Source organism: Thermobia domestica, chromosome 7 (genome assembly GCF_964235325.1).
Source record: "Thermobia domestica chromosome 7, izTheDome1.hap1.1, whole genome shotgun sequence".
In the NCBI taxonomy this organism is placed as follows: domain Eukaryota; kingdom Metazoa; phylum Arthropoda; class Insecta; order Zygentoma; family Lepismatidae; genus Thermobia; species Thermobia domestica.
The window spans coordinates 294,063,651-294,080,643 of record NC_137460.1 but is presented as its reverse complement, the minus strand read 5'-3'; the positions used below and the strand labels follow the sequence as shown (position 1 = coordinate 294,080,643).

Sequence of the window (16,993 nt, the reverse complement as noted above, 5' to 3'; positions counted from 1 at the left end):
TCGAGAGTACTAGGTCCAATGTACGGTTATTGCTATTTTGTATATTATTATACATAGTTAAATTATAGAGTGACAGGAAATTGAGGAGGCTTTTACATTTAGTTGAGGAATGAGTGAAGTCAAACATAGAATTGCTAATTTCCGGGAGGTTGAAGTCCCCAATACAGAGAATAGAGCTACCCACTGGGCAATTACTTTCAATGAATTGATAGAAGTTTTCGTAAGTGCTTATTTTCGATTCTGGCCCTATATACAAAGCACAAATATACACAACTAATGATTTATTTATAAGTTTGATTAGAATACATTCAAGTCCTGCATCATATGAATTAACAAACTGAACATTGAAATCTGAATGTATTGCTATTATTACACCCCCTCCCTTTGATGTCCCAAATAGTTTCAAGTTCCTGTCTTGACGAAATACCGTGTATCTGTCATCAAAATATTCAGAATTATAGTAACCCTCACACAACCAACTTTCAACAGCTATAATAATATCATAGTTAGAAGATAAAACATTAGTGTAAAATATTTCACTTTTACATCGTAAGCTACGACAATTCTGGAAATATATTTGCAAGTTAGTTCTACCTATTTGTGTTAACGTGTCACTGACCTTCTTTTTTAAACATTCTGGTGCATGCATATTTTTATCTATTATCTTACTTACAGATGGAGAGTCCTTGATACACATTTTTCATTTGACTGGGTTTGTCACAATAAGTTGGTTCTTGGACGAAGAGGGGGAAGATAAACTCTTCTTCCTGCTCCCTGTGGCGCCTTCAGAACTCAGCTGTTGGATTTCTTTAGCCCCGGGCTGTTCAGGTGGCACACTATCACTTTGGAATGCAGTCATTGTTGTTTGCTGCTGGTCTCTTTCTTTCAAGTCCCAAAGGGTGAATCTCTTCCCATCTATGAATAAAAACCGAAATTGCATATACGCGTAGCTTCCTTTCCTTCTAGCCTCATCTAGGTAAAATTGAAGTTGCTTCCGTTCGTCACGCACCTTATTTGAATAATCTTGGTCGACGTATATTTTAGTGCCTCGAAGTTTGCTCCTATTTTTTAACACAAGTTCCTTCTTTTTATCACTAATAAACTTGCACACAATAGGTCGGTTTCTTCCTGGCGCTTTCCTTCCCACTCTGTGCGTTCGCTGAAGGTCTTCGTCTTGTAGTTCAATATGGAGTCTATCCTGAATCACTGTTCTCACTTTGGTTTCGGTTTCTTCCCAAGTTTCTTTTGCACTTTCTTCTATGCCATATATCACTAAATTTTGTCTTCTTGAATGGTTTTCAAGATAGTCGATTTTGTCTTCTAAATATTTCGCATATTCTCGTAAATCACTCACTTCACTCGACATGTTTTTTAACTGTAATTCAACGTTGTTGAACCTACTTGTTAGTTCACATACACTCGTTTTTAATTGTTTTATTTCTACGACAATTTGCTCGTTGGAACTGCGAACATTGTTAAGGATTTCCTTGATATCTGCCAATTCAGATTTGTGAGGGGGCCCTGGATTGCTTTCCACACAACCAATTATGAGCATCGTAACTAGAACCAAACCATATACAAAATATGCATTTTGGCGTTTGGTACCCCTTTCACACTGTACATCAGAACTGTTTTTCACTAACGCAATAAAAAGGCCTATTCTGGCCCTCCACGCACTTATTGTATCTCCCATGTTACGTTTGGTCGCACTCCGGAGCTCGCTGCAGACACGTCTTCACTCTACAAAGGCACAAATTGTTGACAGAAGAGAAATGCCTCGATAATTATTACAGCCAGTTTTGTCGCCTTTCTTGTGAATTGGAACAATGATTGATTCTTTCCACTCTTGTGGCAATTCTTCCTTATTCCAGATAAGGAGAATGAGTTTGTGTATCTTGTTCCACAATATTTCGCTTTCAGCTAATATTAACTCAGTCGGAATTTCGTCTACACCCGGAGATTTGTGTTTCTTTAATTTGTTTATAGCGGTTTCTATTTCTATTGGGTTGGGTTCTGGAATATACGGTTCTGCGGTGTGTATCTCATTTTTCCACGCACATTAGTTTTTGGCTGCGTGTTTAGCAAATCATTAAAGAAATTTTTCCATCTATTTAAGATGCTATCCGTATCCATGGGAACCGTTTAGTCAGCATTGATATATAAGCACGAGGTTGATAGCCTTTCTTAAATTCGCTGATCCCTTTATACATGCCTCGAATATTTTTATCTTTACTATCATCTTCAAGTTCCTTAATTTTAGCTTTCAAAAAATTGCGATTCTTTATTCTAAAAGTTTTGGAAGTTTCCCGCCTGATATCTGCGAAATTTTGTGTAGTTATTTCCTTCGGATTTTGTAGCCAGCGTAATTTTGCCTGTTTTTTCTCCACTGCTAGTTTGAGTTCCTTGCCGACCCATGGTTTGATCCTACGTATTTCCGCGTGTCCCAATTTTTCTTTTGCTGAAATGTTAATGCTATCTCTAATTTCAACTAAGGTATCCTCAACAATAGTACACTCTGAATCTTTTAAAGCCAAGAATTTATTCGAAACTTCAATCTGGTATTTTTCTCTTACCTGGTTCTCTTATAATTTCATTAAATTGAATCTCTCCCTTTTTGGACAATGAATATTACCTTTATTCAACGATAACCTCTCTCGTATTATCGCTGCTACCAGGTAGTGGTCAGTGTCACAATCAGCCTCTCTAAACGACCGGACATCAATTATGCTAGATTGGCTTCTTCTATCTACTAAAACGTGATCAATTTGATTATGTGTTTTCCTGTCGCAAATTAAAAAGGAAGACAATTATAATCTTTGGTATATATTGTAAGGAAACTAAACGAACCTCTATTTCAAAGTGACAATAAACCAAAACGGTATTATGGCCATATATGAAAAGTATATAAAACGAAAAACTAATCAATCATCTCTCTTCGAAATTAATCTAGGTTGAAAATTTGATCGAGATCGGTCCGGTGGTTCAAGTTATTAAGTTTTATTTATTTACATCCCCGTCCTACCTCCATCCCTAAGTTCTATCGTCACACTGAACAGATAAATACCATCCCAGGCCCGAACCTCATCTATGTTGAAAATTTGATCGAGATCGGTTGGGTAGTCCAAGAGTTATTAAGTTTTATCTACTTTTATAAATTTGTGCCCTCCCCTAAGGTCTGCCGTCAAGGTGATATGATAAAAAACATCACAGGTCATTACTTAGTCCATATTGAAAATATGATTAAGATCGTGGTTAAAGCGTGGTGAAGTCACAAAGACAGTCACTTATATTTTTATTCTTTTTACATATATATCTTTCCCTTTCCCCTAACCTAGGTCCAACAATGAAAGTGAAATAACGAAAACACCCCAGGCTCGAATCTTATCTATGTTGAAAGTTTGATCAAGATAGGTCTGGCGGCTCATGAATTATTGTTTCATTTATTTTATAGATTTCTCCCCTCCCCCTTCCCCTCTTCTACGTTCTACCGTTAAAGTGATACGATATCGTATAAAGGAATAGTTCTAAACAGTGATGAGTTTAGAGAATTTGTTGTCAACACTGTTTACCTGTCGTCCCCCTCATAAACCTTCCATAAATACTTCACGTCTCACTCCGCCGTTTGGCTGAACTCAGATACACCTTTGGAATTTGAAATTTTCAATAACAATAATAATAATATCCTACTCTCACGAGTTTTATTTCCAGCAAGATATCTGAATACCACCGTAGTGAAGTGTTATTATTACCAAGTTTGTCTCTATGAAACCACAGTTCTTATTCTAGTTATTTTGCGTTTGCAACATTTGTAAGTTAAATTGTATAAAAGAAATCGTAATTTAGTGCATAGTATTGGCTCCTTCTATATCAGTTATAAATCATTTAAATGTCGCTTCTAATTTTTTATAGTACTCTCAAACATATGGACAATCCTTTCGATAATTTAAAAAAATAATTATTAACAAACAGGTGTCGAAAACATCACAGTACCATTTAGTATTTGTTTTCAGCAATGTTGGTAACAATCAATGTACGAAGAGCCAAGACATTTATAAAGCTGGATTATTATGTGGATAGGTTAACGAAACTTTTTTACCCATGGCTTCCTGGCCTAAGGGTGTATACAGTACAAAATTCCAAGTCGATGGGTATCTTGAGTCACCTCAGGAAGTGTGTACAGGACCTGCTAAGGTCTATTTTGTTCCCTTCTATGAGTATAAAATTATCAAAAATATAAATTTTGAAAACCTTTGACCTATTTTATGCACTTTAATGAGGTTTTATAACCTTATATAATTGTGATTAACTACAGAAGTTGAGGACAAGAGTACAATAACGTTTCTCCTGGAGGAGCATGTATAAGGCCATCCTAAAATCTTGTAAATTCCCATGTTATGGTAATATAGAACTAAGGTATGTACCTCGTGATACATCTCGTTCTCGTTCATGGATATGAAATAACCAAAATCGAAGTTTTACCTGACAGATTTTACTTTCTATGTTGTTCTATTACGTTATGGATAAGTAAACTTGTATATAGTCCCTCCTGTAATGGTACGTCCACCTTAGATTTTGGAAATTGTAAAATTTTAAATTTTGGTATGGAAGTTGTGGGACTACAGTACGTACCTCGTGATTCATCTTGTTCCCTTTCATAGGTACTTATGAAATTTATTCTGATTAGTGCTCAATGACATTATCTCTTTTCTAAATTCGTTGATGACCAATATAAAATTCGAATTTCCATTTTTCAAGCCCTACACTAGTAAAGACTGCTAATCTTACTGTGTGAACGTTCCTTGCTTTAAGTGTGAATTTTAAAATTGAATTAACGAGTTATTTTTTAGAGTTAAACAGTACGAATTTGGAGTAACTCCAATTTTATTTTCAAGATACTTTTACTGAAACATAGTCATTGTGTCGGAATGTTGAATTTTGAGATTTTTAGACACGTTGACAAAATGGTTATTCTTTTTTCTTGAAAAGTACCCGGGAGGATTTCGCTTATTATTCGTTAAATTTCATTCAGAGTCTCTTTCATTTTCACAAATACTGTGATTCTTATATACAATTAACCACTGATTTAAAAAGTTTGTCTTCTCGGAAACTACGCATGATAATTTTGTTTGTTATTATTAGTTTCATATTCATTAATGATGTTCGGGCCATTCTGCCCTCTGTTTGTTTCATAAAATTAAGAAGAAAAAGAAGGCTTATGTTTTTTTTCAGTGTTTGAGCCTATTGTGAGCATTTCCAAAACTTGGAACAAAATATATGTTTTATGTAGTGTCAGTTTTGCTGTAGAGATGTCTCTGCAGGTCAATATGGTTTCTATTTGTAGTACCTTACTCTGGCGGTCTCTTGTCTTTCTTTTCAAAATACCGTTAGGCCGCCTCCCGCATCTTTTTGTCAGTGTTGTGTTGTGCTTTCCTGCAAAAGCCTCGTGTGCGGGATCTTCAGTGTTTGTGTGTAGTATTTGCTTATTCTAATACTTATTAATTTCAGAAACTATACAAATTTATACAGTCCACAAGTCCAAATGCAAAATAAATTGTTGTTGTTTTCAGTAACCCATTATCTGTTTAATTAAATGCGTAAAACAATAAATTATTGTTTGGTCGGCGTATACATGGTCCATCCGAACCGGATTACTAGAGCCTATGTGAACTGTTGCTGTGAATAATAATAGACTAGTGATTGAGTGTTTTTTTTTCTCCTCACGAACATAGTGCAGTGTTTTAGAGATGGAGCCGCTAAAAATTAAGAAAAGAACATTAAAGTCAAAAATTACGCGCGAAGAAAAAGCCATCACAGAGTTGGACGCTACCGCAGCGGCAGCCATCTTGGTGCATCAGGCGAAGGTCAGTGAACTCCAGCAAGAGTGTTCAAAGCTGCTGGATGATATTTCGGCGGTGGCAGAAGACGAGGAGTTCGAAAAAGAAGAGGAAGAGTTAGCGGAAATGGACAAGAGAATAGTTCAGATGTGTGTTCAATTGATGGATTTTCAATTGGAGGGAAGTAAAGGAGCTCAGCCTTCGTCTTCGTCTGAAAGGCAACCTGCTAGTGACGTAAGACTACCGCAGTTACAGTTGCCAGTGTTTTCGGGAAACCTCCATGAGTGGTTATCGTTTCACGATTTATTTGTGGCTTCAGTACACAATAACAAAAATCTCTCAGGTGCTCAAAAGTTGCAGTACCTCAAAACATCCTTGAAAGGGGAACCAGCACAACTCCTTCAAGCGATGCAAACTACGGACAGCAACTACAAAGAGGCGTGGGACATTTTAAATGCACGGTATCACAACAAGAGGGAAATAGTGAACGCGACAATTAAGCGCTTAGTTACGCAACCCGTAATACAACAAGAATCGCCAGCCGCTCTACGTAAGTTAATTGATACCACAATGGAGTGCACGCGGTCCCTCAAGGTGCTCGAGCAACCAGTCGAACACTGGGATGTTATCTTAGTTTATCATATCGCGGATAAACTGGACAGTGAAAGTCGTAGACAGTGGGAACTTTCACTGAAAACAAATGAACAGCCATCATTTGAGCAGCTCGCCGAGTTCCTCGACAACAGAGCCCGCGCGCTCGCAGTGTCTGCCGGCGGGAAATCACGCGTCGCCGGAAGTAGTGAGCAAGTGAAGAATCGCGACAAAAAACAAACTTCCTCCCATGTTACCACCAGTGAACGTGGTCAAACATTATGTGACGTATGCAGTGCAATCCACCCCCTCTACAAATGTGCTGAGTTCACAAAACTCAAAGTGTCTGATCGTGTCACCCTAGTGAAAGAGAAAAAACTGTGTTTTAATTGTCTTCGGAAATCGTGTAGAAAGGATACGTGCGCATCTAGTACGTGTCGCAAGTGCGCTAAAAAACATCATACTCTCTTGCACTACGAGAGAGCTGAGTCACCAGTGCGTGAATCAAATATCACGGCCCATGTTGCAGCGGACGCAAGTGTACCACAGGTGTTATTATGTACTGCCATCGTGAAAGTAAGAGGAAATAATGGTGTGTATTACCCCTTCAGAGCGATGCTAGATTGCGCGAGTGAATCTAGTTTTGTCACCGAGAACTGTGTACAAAAACTGGGTCTCAAGAAAAAGAAATCCAGTATTGTGATTTCCGGGATTACAGGAGCAGGAGTGGCGACAGCAAGTGCAATGGTGGACTTAGAGTTTCAGTCATTCGGGGGAACAAGTGAAACTTTTGGAACTCGTGCTGTGGTAGTTCAGAAAGTTACATCTGATCTACCCAAACAAAAGTGTCCTAGTGCTACAAACTGGTCTCATTTAGAGGGCCTAAGATTAGCAGATCCCACTTTCAACGTAGTGGGCCCCATTGACATTCTGTTGGGAGCGGACGTGTTTCCATCACTTATGTTGAGCGGGAAGTGTATGGGGCCACCCGGGACGCCTGTCGCATTAGAAACTAGTCTCGGCTGGGTGCTATCTGGCAATATAGGTCCGACAAGTGGGAAGCTAACGGTGACGTCACATCGAGTTTCCTGCGAGATCGATGAAGCTCTTCGCCAGTTTTGGGAGTTAGAAGAGCTCCCACTTACAAAACACATGTCAAAAGAAGAAAGGAGCTGTGAAGAACACTTCGTAGCTACACACCACCGTGACGAGCACGGAAGTTATGTGGTGAAACTACCCTTCAGGGGTAACACAGCCCCATTAGGCAGATCACGAGAAATTGCAGTGAAGAGACTATTAAATACCGAACGAAAGTTAGCCAAACAACCTTCCCTTCAGCAACAATATCGTGACTTCATGAGGGAATATATTCAGTTAGGGCATATGGAACTCATTCCCCCAAGCGAGAGAAACGTTCCAGTTGAAACTAGTTGTTACCTACCACATCATGCTGTTTTGAAGCCCACTAGCTCCACTACGAAGGTGCCAGTGGTCTTCGATGGGAGTGCAAGAACAATTTCGGGTGTATCTCTGAATCAGAAGCTCATGGTGGGGCCAAAATTGCAGGACGATATTTTTCCGATTCTTGTTCGTTTTCGTGAGCATCGTGTTCCCTTATGTGCGGATATTGCAAAAATGTACCGGGCAGTGTTAGTGCACAAGGACGACGTCGACTTCCAAAGAATTGTGTGGAGAGATTCTCCAAGTGCTCCAATCGAAGACTACCGTTTGTTAACAGTGACGTACGGTACTGCGTCTGCTAGCTTCTTGGCAACCAGATGCTTGCTCCAGGTAGTTGAAGAAGAAGGGGAGAAGTACCCTTTAGCAGCGAAGGCGGTGAGAAGAGATTTTTTCATGGATGACTTCCTCGGAGGTGCAGCTAGTGTGAGCGAAGCAATTGAGCTACAACAACAGCTGATTCAACTTTTACGAGAAGGAGGCTTCGAACTTCGAAAGTGGCTATCTAGGGAACCGGAAGTGCTCCAGGCTGTTCCTCCCCATATGCGTGAAATTGACCTACAATTCAACTTTGACACCGATAACAACATCAAGACCCTCGGAGTACAGTGGTCACCAGTTAGCGACGAGTTTGGGTTCAACGTAGTGCCTCCCTCTCCCCCTGCAGTGTGGACAAAACGAAAAGTGTTGTCAGAGATTGCCAAGATTTTCGATCCCCTTGGCTTTCTCTCCCCAGTAACCGTCAGGGCCAAGATGATGTTACAATCATTGTGGAAGGAAAGCCTCGGTTGGGACGACCCCCTCCCCTTTGAAACAAGTGCAGCCTGGCAAGAGTACTGCGATGAGTTGTTTGTGCTCCGTGAAGTGAAGGTCGAACGATGCATTGTGCCCTCTGATGCCGTCAGTTGTCAATTAATAGGTTTCTCTGATGCTAGTGAGCGGGCCTATTCTGCAGTCGCCTATTTACGAGCAGAACGTCTTAACGGTCATGTCGACGTGAGACTCATCGCTGCAAAAACCAAAGTTGCTCCCATCAAAACAGTTTCCCTACCCCGATTGGAACTATGCGCCGCATTGTTGCTGGCCAAATTGTTAAAAACAGTTGCAAGTGCCATCAGTGTAAACGTCCAGGATACAAGGGCCTTCACTGACTCCACTGTTGTGTTGGCCTGGTTAGCCCAGTCACCTGATAAGTGGAAAACTTTCGTTTCAAATCGGGTAGCGAAAATACAAGGAATTTTGCCTTCGTCACAATGGTCACATACCAAGAGTGAAGATAATGCAGCTGATTGTGCGTCAAGGGGGTTAAAGCCCAGCGAGCTCTTAGAACATCCCCTGTGGTGGAGCGGTCCAGAGTGGTTGCGCGAAGCAATGTTGCCAGAGCCTCCATATCCTCTCGCTGACTTTACTACAGAAGTGGAAGAAAAGAAAAAATGTATCACCGTTATGTGTGTGCAGTTTGAAAATGACATTCTGAACCGTTTCTCCTCCCTAGTGACATTGAAGCGTGTAGTGGGTTGGTGTCGCAGGTTTGTTTACAACTGCAGGAATCCGGTGCAGAAACGCCAGGGGGCACTTACATCGAAAGAAATGGAAGAGAGCCTTTTGTGTTTGGTAAAGGAGGTGCAGAAAAGAGAATTTCACACCGAAATCCAGTGCTTAGTGGATGAAGAGCCCATTCCCAATAAGAATAATATTTTATGCTTGTCTCCCTTTATTGACGAAAATGGCATCTTGCGTGTGGGGGGGAGATTACAAAACGCCGACATTTCTGTGGATAGAAAGCATCCCGTGCTGTTGCCCAATAAGCATAAATTAACGGAACTTCTGATCAATCACGAGCATTTAAACACTTTCCACGGTGGCCCTCAATTAGTGTTATCTATGCTACGGCAACATTTCTGTATTGTGGGTGCGAGAAATCTAGTGAGGAAGATAATCCGGAAGTGTGTAAAATGTTGTCGGTTTGAAGGAAGAACAGAGACACAACTAATGGGTTCCCTGCCCCCCTCTCGCGTAAACCCAAGCCGATGCTTTTCCCACACAGGTGTGGATTATGCAGGGCCGGTGGTACTCAAAGCCAGCCGGGGGCGCAGCCGTTTGAGGTTTAAGGCATACATCTGTCTTTTTGTGTGTTTTTCCACTAAGGCTATACACCTAGAATTAGTAGCGGATGTAAGCACTACTACCTTTCTCGCGGCCCTAAGGCGTTTTGTGGCTCGTCGGGGCGTACCTAGTGACATCTACAGCGATTGTGGGCGTAACTTTGTAGGAGCTAGCAAAGAGCTAAAGGAATTGTTAAGAGTGAGTGTTCACACGGCCAAAAATGAAGAAACTGCTGCCTACCTCAACAAACAAGGAATATCTTGGCATTTTAACCCCCCGTCCGCACCTCATTTTGGTGGGATTTGGGAAGCAAATATACGTAGAGTAAAGCATCATTTCAAGCGCATCGTGGGAGAGGTGGCGTTGAGCTTTGAGGAAATGTATACCACGCTAGTTCAAGTTGAAGCAATTCTGAACTCCCGCCCCCTCACTCCTCTCTCGGATGACCCCAACGATCTGGCCGCTCTTACACCTGCTCATTTCCTTGTGGGAGAATCATTACTTTCTATCCCGGATAAGGATTTCACTTCATCCCAGCTCTCTCATCTGAAAAGGTGGCAATTGGTGCAGCAGTTGTCGCAGCATTTTTGGCGCCGTTGGTCCCAAGAATATTTGTGCAGTCTCCAGTCAAGAACGAAGTGGCGGAAAAACCGAGACAATATCAAGATTGGTGACATGGTTATTTTGAAGGAATCCCATCTGCCTCCCCAGCAATGGAGATTAGGGCGTGTTCAGTGCATATTTCCAGGAAATGATGGCTTAGTGCGAGCAGTTACTGTAAAGACTGCCTTCGGGGAGTTGAAGCGGCCCATTGCGAAGCTGGTTCCATTGCCTTTCAATACTTCAAAGTAAGGTGAAGTCATGCAAAACGCTACAACCTCGCTCATCAAGCAGGTCTTATCATTGCATATGAATATTTGTCTTGTGTTTGTTTGTTTTTTTTTTTTAATTATTACGCATTATTATTATTATGTTGTAGTGTATTTCCGGTGTGAAACTCAATCATTCGTTGTGTGCGTGTGTTATTTGAAACTAGAGCGTTTCAAGGTGGGGGCTATGTTCGGGCCATTCTGCCCTCTGTTTGTTTCATAAAATTAAGAAGAAAAAGAAGGCTTATGTTTTTTTTCAGTGTTTGAGCCTATTGTGAGCATTTCCAAAACTTGGAACAAAATATATGTTTTATGTAGTGTCAGTTTTGCTGTAGAGATGTCTCTGCAGGTCAATATGGTTTCTATTTGTAGTACCTTACTCTGGCGGTCTCTTGTCTTTCTTTTCAAAATACCGTTAGGCCGCCTCCCGCATCTTTTTGTCAGTGTTGTGTTGTGCTTTCCTGCAAAAGCCTCGTGTGCGGGATCTTCAGTGTTTGTGTGTAGTATTTGCTTATTCTAATACTTATTAATTTCAGAAACTATACAAATTTATACAGTCCACAAGTCCAAATGCAAAATAAATTGTTGTTGTTTTCAGTAACCCATTATCTGTTTAATTAAATGCGTAAAACAATAAATTATTGTTTGGTCGGCGTATACAATGATGTGGTTCACGTATTACACTAATTTTGAGTTTATAAAATTTCAAGGACAAGAAAATTGTTTTTCTTCTTTGAGGATTTATATCTGCCATCTTTAGATATTGTTAAAATATTCTCTTTCCCTTTCTGATGAACATGTACACTCATGTCCAAATTAATAGCGTCTAGAAATATGTTGTTGTAGGAATATAATTTGATAACGATTCGCCCGGTATTTCTTACAATGTTAGTATGTATAATCGCCAAAGACATGAATGCGGTAAATTTCATGTCAAAAGAGCAGTAAATAAGAACAATACAACATAAATAAAAATTTCTCGTCCATTTAGCAACATTTTGTTTTACTCATTCTAAATTTCGTATTTATAATTCTTTTCCTATGAAATTAACCACAAATATAGATTTCCCGATTATACATATACTATCAGTATTAAAAGTACTCTGCAAAATCATTATCAAATTATATTCGTAACAAGAAGACAGTTATAGATATGCGACAATCATTTTGAACATGAGTGTACATGAGAAGGCAATGAACTCTAATCTGGGATCCACAATTTTAATTCGTGTCTGCTTTTCCTTGTTTCTCGTGTTCGATATTTTCTTTATCTACGTTTTATTCATATTGTTTATCCTATATTTTGCTTTAACATGGCTATCATCCCGAAGCACCAATGTTGAAAATACAATTAATAGTTCTGCTAGAAACACAGATATTATTGAGTTTGCTTAACATCATTCTGACATATGTTGGATTATTTATTAGAAAATGTCGATGAATCATCCATGGTTCGATAATCGATGTTATCCCATGATGAGAATTATAAGCCGTTCCGCTTATCTTTTACGCGGGCAAGTAACCTGACATTGGTGATTTTATGGGCATTGTTTGACAGCATACTGCACAGCAATGACGCCTTTCTCATGAACCATTCATCGTATATTTTCTCTATGTAAGTGTGTCTTATGGTACGAACCACGAGTGCGTCATGTTTTGTCAAACGATGACCTTTTAGAAAACAAAAAAAAAAAACATCTTACGAATTAAAAAAGATAAATGTTTTGCTTACGGAATACTCTTTACTATTGGTCTAAAGAGGCACAAGGATACAAATAGGAAATGTTTTAAGACGATATTAGAAACAACGCAAGTGTGCCGTTAATTCAAACGTACACGAACTTTTGTGTAAATCTACAGTTAATTTAATGTAGGGTGTTTCAGTCGAAGAGTTGCAACAATTGCAAAGCTATTTGGTGGATTACAAAATTATACTATATATCAGTTTTAGCAGAAATGATAATCTCTTTGAAGGACCTTGCAGCGAATAGAAAATTCCAGTCAATTTCATATGTCTCAACTCTCATTATGACGTCACTAGTAAAAGTATCCTCTTCTATTTATTAGTGTGTAGTATGTCATAAAAATATAATAACTGTACTGCACACGTCAAAAACCTTTCGACCATGTGTGAGAAATGTTTACAAAAACTGCAATGCAGCAAGAACAATGTTGAGAAGCGGTGTGAAGAATGCAATCGAGATTTTTATGGTGAGATAGGCTACACAAAATATCTTGGAGTACCATAAGGACCAATCAGTATGCAACATGGTGAAACGGTGTTCCAAATGCCTACGCATTTATGTATTTGTTTGTACGTACAGGTGAAAGACAGCATAATTGTGCAGACTATTTTTGTAATGTGTACCATAAGTATGTTTCGTCGTCCCACTAGTTCTACTTGATACCTGATACAGCTATTAAAACTGGAAGTTCCATCACTGTTACATGCAAGAAGGTCATGTTTGTGTTCTATGATATTGGTGCGACTCAGGTTACTACATTTGTTGATGACACTTTCATCCATAAGCTAAATTTACTGGTGGCTCAACAGCTGTGCTACCATTATACCGAAGACGTCGATATACATCATCCCTGTAAAATTTGTGGACACCTACAACACATTCTTTTCTAGAAGACACACTCAAAGGCTTTTTTCGTATTTACTACAACGATGATCCAACATCAAGATTACATATTTGGCACGTAATTACAAATGTTGTGATAGCTATTTTATACTAAAATCCTTGGCGGAAAAAAATCATTAAACTGACCATTATCTTGAACAGGACAAAAACTTTAAAAATGGAAATGAATTATCGTTTATTGATTCGTTAACCGCTTCGCGGTCTACATTTTTGCACAAAAACGTCCCAAAATCTAATATTTTTTATTTCATATTTTAAATCCATCATAAATGCAACCTCTCACAATGTATGCTGTTTGTCATTCAGAACTAAATTTCGGTAGTTATAGCCCCTCAAAAAATTGATTCTGGATTATCCCGAGTTATTACGGGCACAGTTGTAAATACAAGAACTGTAACAATAGAATGTATTTGTCCTCTAAAAAAATGCTCTGTTTAGAAACATCTTTATCTATTTTTTGCTAAACAGAAACAAAGCAAAAGATCCATGTAATAATAGTACGGAGCTATTTTTTTTTAAAGTAACTACATTCCTTCTGGACTATTCCGAATTATTTCGGGCACTGAAAAATAGAGAAAAAACTCTAAGAATGAAATAAAATACAACGGTGAAAATATGCTATATTGAGTTATATACTTCTCTATATGTCATAATAGAATGTCAATATTGTCATAATACATGTATTTTCATTTAATAGAAGCAAATTCAATGTAAAAGTCAGTAATAATACGAATAGAAATAATTTATAGATTACGCTGTATCCAGACCAGAGAACTGTTAACACTACCTCATATTGATTTTTATTGTGGCAGCTCATCTGCGTTTCGTCCTCAGCGTAATTTACGAATTTCGTTTACATTTTTGTTTACTCCCGTAGAAATTGGAAACGTTAAAAAATGTCTCTAACGAATTCACTGTCACTACAACTACTTGTATCTTACACTACTACTGAAATTATCTTCGTCACTGCTCATTGTTTATAAAATGCACTCAACAATGCAGTCGTTAACACAAAACTTCTTCAAAGGGAAAAGACACTAACGAATAGCTTCCTCGTAGCGTTAATACTGAAAAATACATGGGACAATTATGGGAGTAATACACTGCCCCCTGATATTAAATCAAGAAACCGAGACGAAATATGGTTGAATTGCTTGTAAATATTTGCTCCGTGTAATTTTTCTTTATCACGACGCAATATTTCTGGTTAATCCAGACAAGAACGTAAAAAATATGATGACCGTAATAACTCGAATTAGTCCAGTTTTACATATTATCCAAAACGTAAATATTCGGGTTAATCAGGGAAGAGATTAAATTTCTTGCCGATGGCACTGAGTAAATTATCCAAGGCGGTTCATTTACCGGCGAACAAAAAATATTTTCCTCTTTTTTTTAACATTGCTGCATGTCAAATACATATGGGAAATGTACCAAATATACATGATCATAAAATGAAATAAAAGTGGATGAAAGCAAATTTATGAAATGGTACAATGAACTCTACGACACGTTTATTTTTCACAAAGAATTGGTAAAAAAAACTGTACATGACGTCAATATACTTTGACTGCCTATTAATCTTTCGTGAGCACTTTCGAAGCAGAGACACATACAAATCTATTTCTAGAGAGTATGACAATAGCGCGTGCCTGCAATCTCGTTTTTCGTCTAAATATTTGAAACCAAATACCATTAGCATTGTTCCTGCAAGTGGCTACGGTCATAGAAATAATAATCCCGTATTGCATTTCAATGGATTGTCTACGTGAAAAAAACAGGATATCGAATTATACGTTACAAGAGATCAAGAAATTTCTGTTCCTGACTTTCATCTGGACCGCACTGTTTATCTGGACGCTATTAAGTAGCAGATGAAAAAATTCGATACTTGGACAGTTTCTTTGTATCCATTCATTAATAAGTGAGAATGGTATCCAGTAGAGAACCCACGAATCTATCTACAGGGAGATCCAGAGGTGCCTGCCATTAAAAATGTCAATGGATTAATCAAATTTAACATTTTGTCGCCAACAAATATCTTCCGTCCTGTGCTCCTACTTCGCACTGATAAAAAGCTCTTGTTCCAACTTTGTGCTGCATGTGCCACTGAATTCAATCAAGATTCTCCTTCCAATGATTAAGAAAGCGAACAATGCCTGACAAGTACGTGGGTATCTTACGAAATTCTAAACCAACAATATATTTATAGGTTATAACAACGTGAAGGAATTTCTAGGTACATCGAACAAGGTAATTAATTCAGCACGTCACAGTCTCACGAAACTTTGCTTAAGTTCGATGTCGAAGCATCTTTCCATTAGGGACAATTTCAGTCAGACACCATCATTAATGATTCAAAACAACTGGCTGATTTTGGAGAAAGCCATACTTTAACATATTCTTGTTTGACAGATAGCGCATCTAGAAAATCTATGAACGCTACGAAGTCAACAAATTATATTTACAAAGTTCGAGGATTTACACTGTTACACAGCAAACCAAAAGTTAAATTTCGTAGCCTGGAACAATTTATTTTAAATCAATCCCGTGAGAAAATATCCGTTAATACGCTCTTAAAATTTTCAGGAATCGAGATGATAATTTTACAAAAACGATTGAGGGAAGAAAATATTTTCAATTACAAAAAAACGCCGAATAATACCTGACAGCTATGAAACACTACCATATGTGTATAAGAAAGCTAAAACAGAAAATTAAGTATAATCGCCATGTTTTTTTGTATTCCGAAACCCTTCTCCTGTCTATACCTTATTTCCCAACATCATCAAGACGGCAAAGAAGATCAAATCAGCCAACCGCTTCAGCTATGACCATAGTGCAAGTCGTGATGAATTCTCTACCTTATTTGTCAAATTCAAGACCGGAACGAATACCAAGACGTTATAACTTTCTTTGTCCTTCGACGTTAAGCGAAGCCCAACCATGAAACAAATTTAGGTACGAAAAATAATTTCTCTTCCATCATTTTGTGTGTAAATTAACACGAAACGTTGTTCAATTTCTAAATATGTATTTTCCCTATTTTACGATTCATCTTAGCTTTCAGTTTCCTACATTCGCGAAACAAAATCATGAGCTTTCACGAAAACCGAATGAATAGATCATCCAACAACGGATTGCATCAACTACATGAAAAGAAAGAAACCATTTGTCGGTTAATTTTAAAACTCTCATTACTAATACCTTTCTCCATGGTAACAGTCATTCGTTGCCCTAATAAAAATCTTGTTTTATACAAGTTGAATTTCGACTTTCATTCTATTTATCACCAGTCGAGCAGGTCCGGATATCATGCGGGGAAAGAGATTCACAGCATTTAACAAACATTACAAGACATAGAGATTCCAAATCTCAGTTCCAAAAAATAATCCTTATTTCGAACACCAGGTTACAAGAGCTATATTACAGCTGTCTGCTTTCAAACAATCCGGATTATAGGATACGTCAGTTATCTTAGCACCAT

General features: G+C 38.4%; 1 protein-coding gene across 1 annotated transcript; it reads left to right on the top strand.

Moving 5' to 3' along the window:
- The first annotated feature begins 5,744 nt into the window (after positions 1-5,744).
- On the top strand, positions 5,745-10,841 carry LOC145689802 (uncharacterized). The gene has a single exon (XM_081764006.1). It carries the CDS (start codon positions 5,745-5,747, stop codon positions 10,839-10,841), a length of 5,097 nt encoding a protein of 1,698 aa, XP_081620132.1.
- Positions 10,842-16,993: the final 6,152 nt, after the last annotated feature.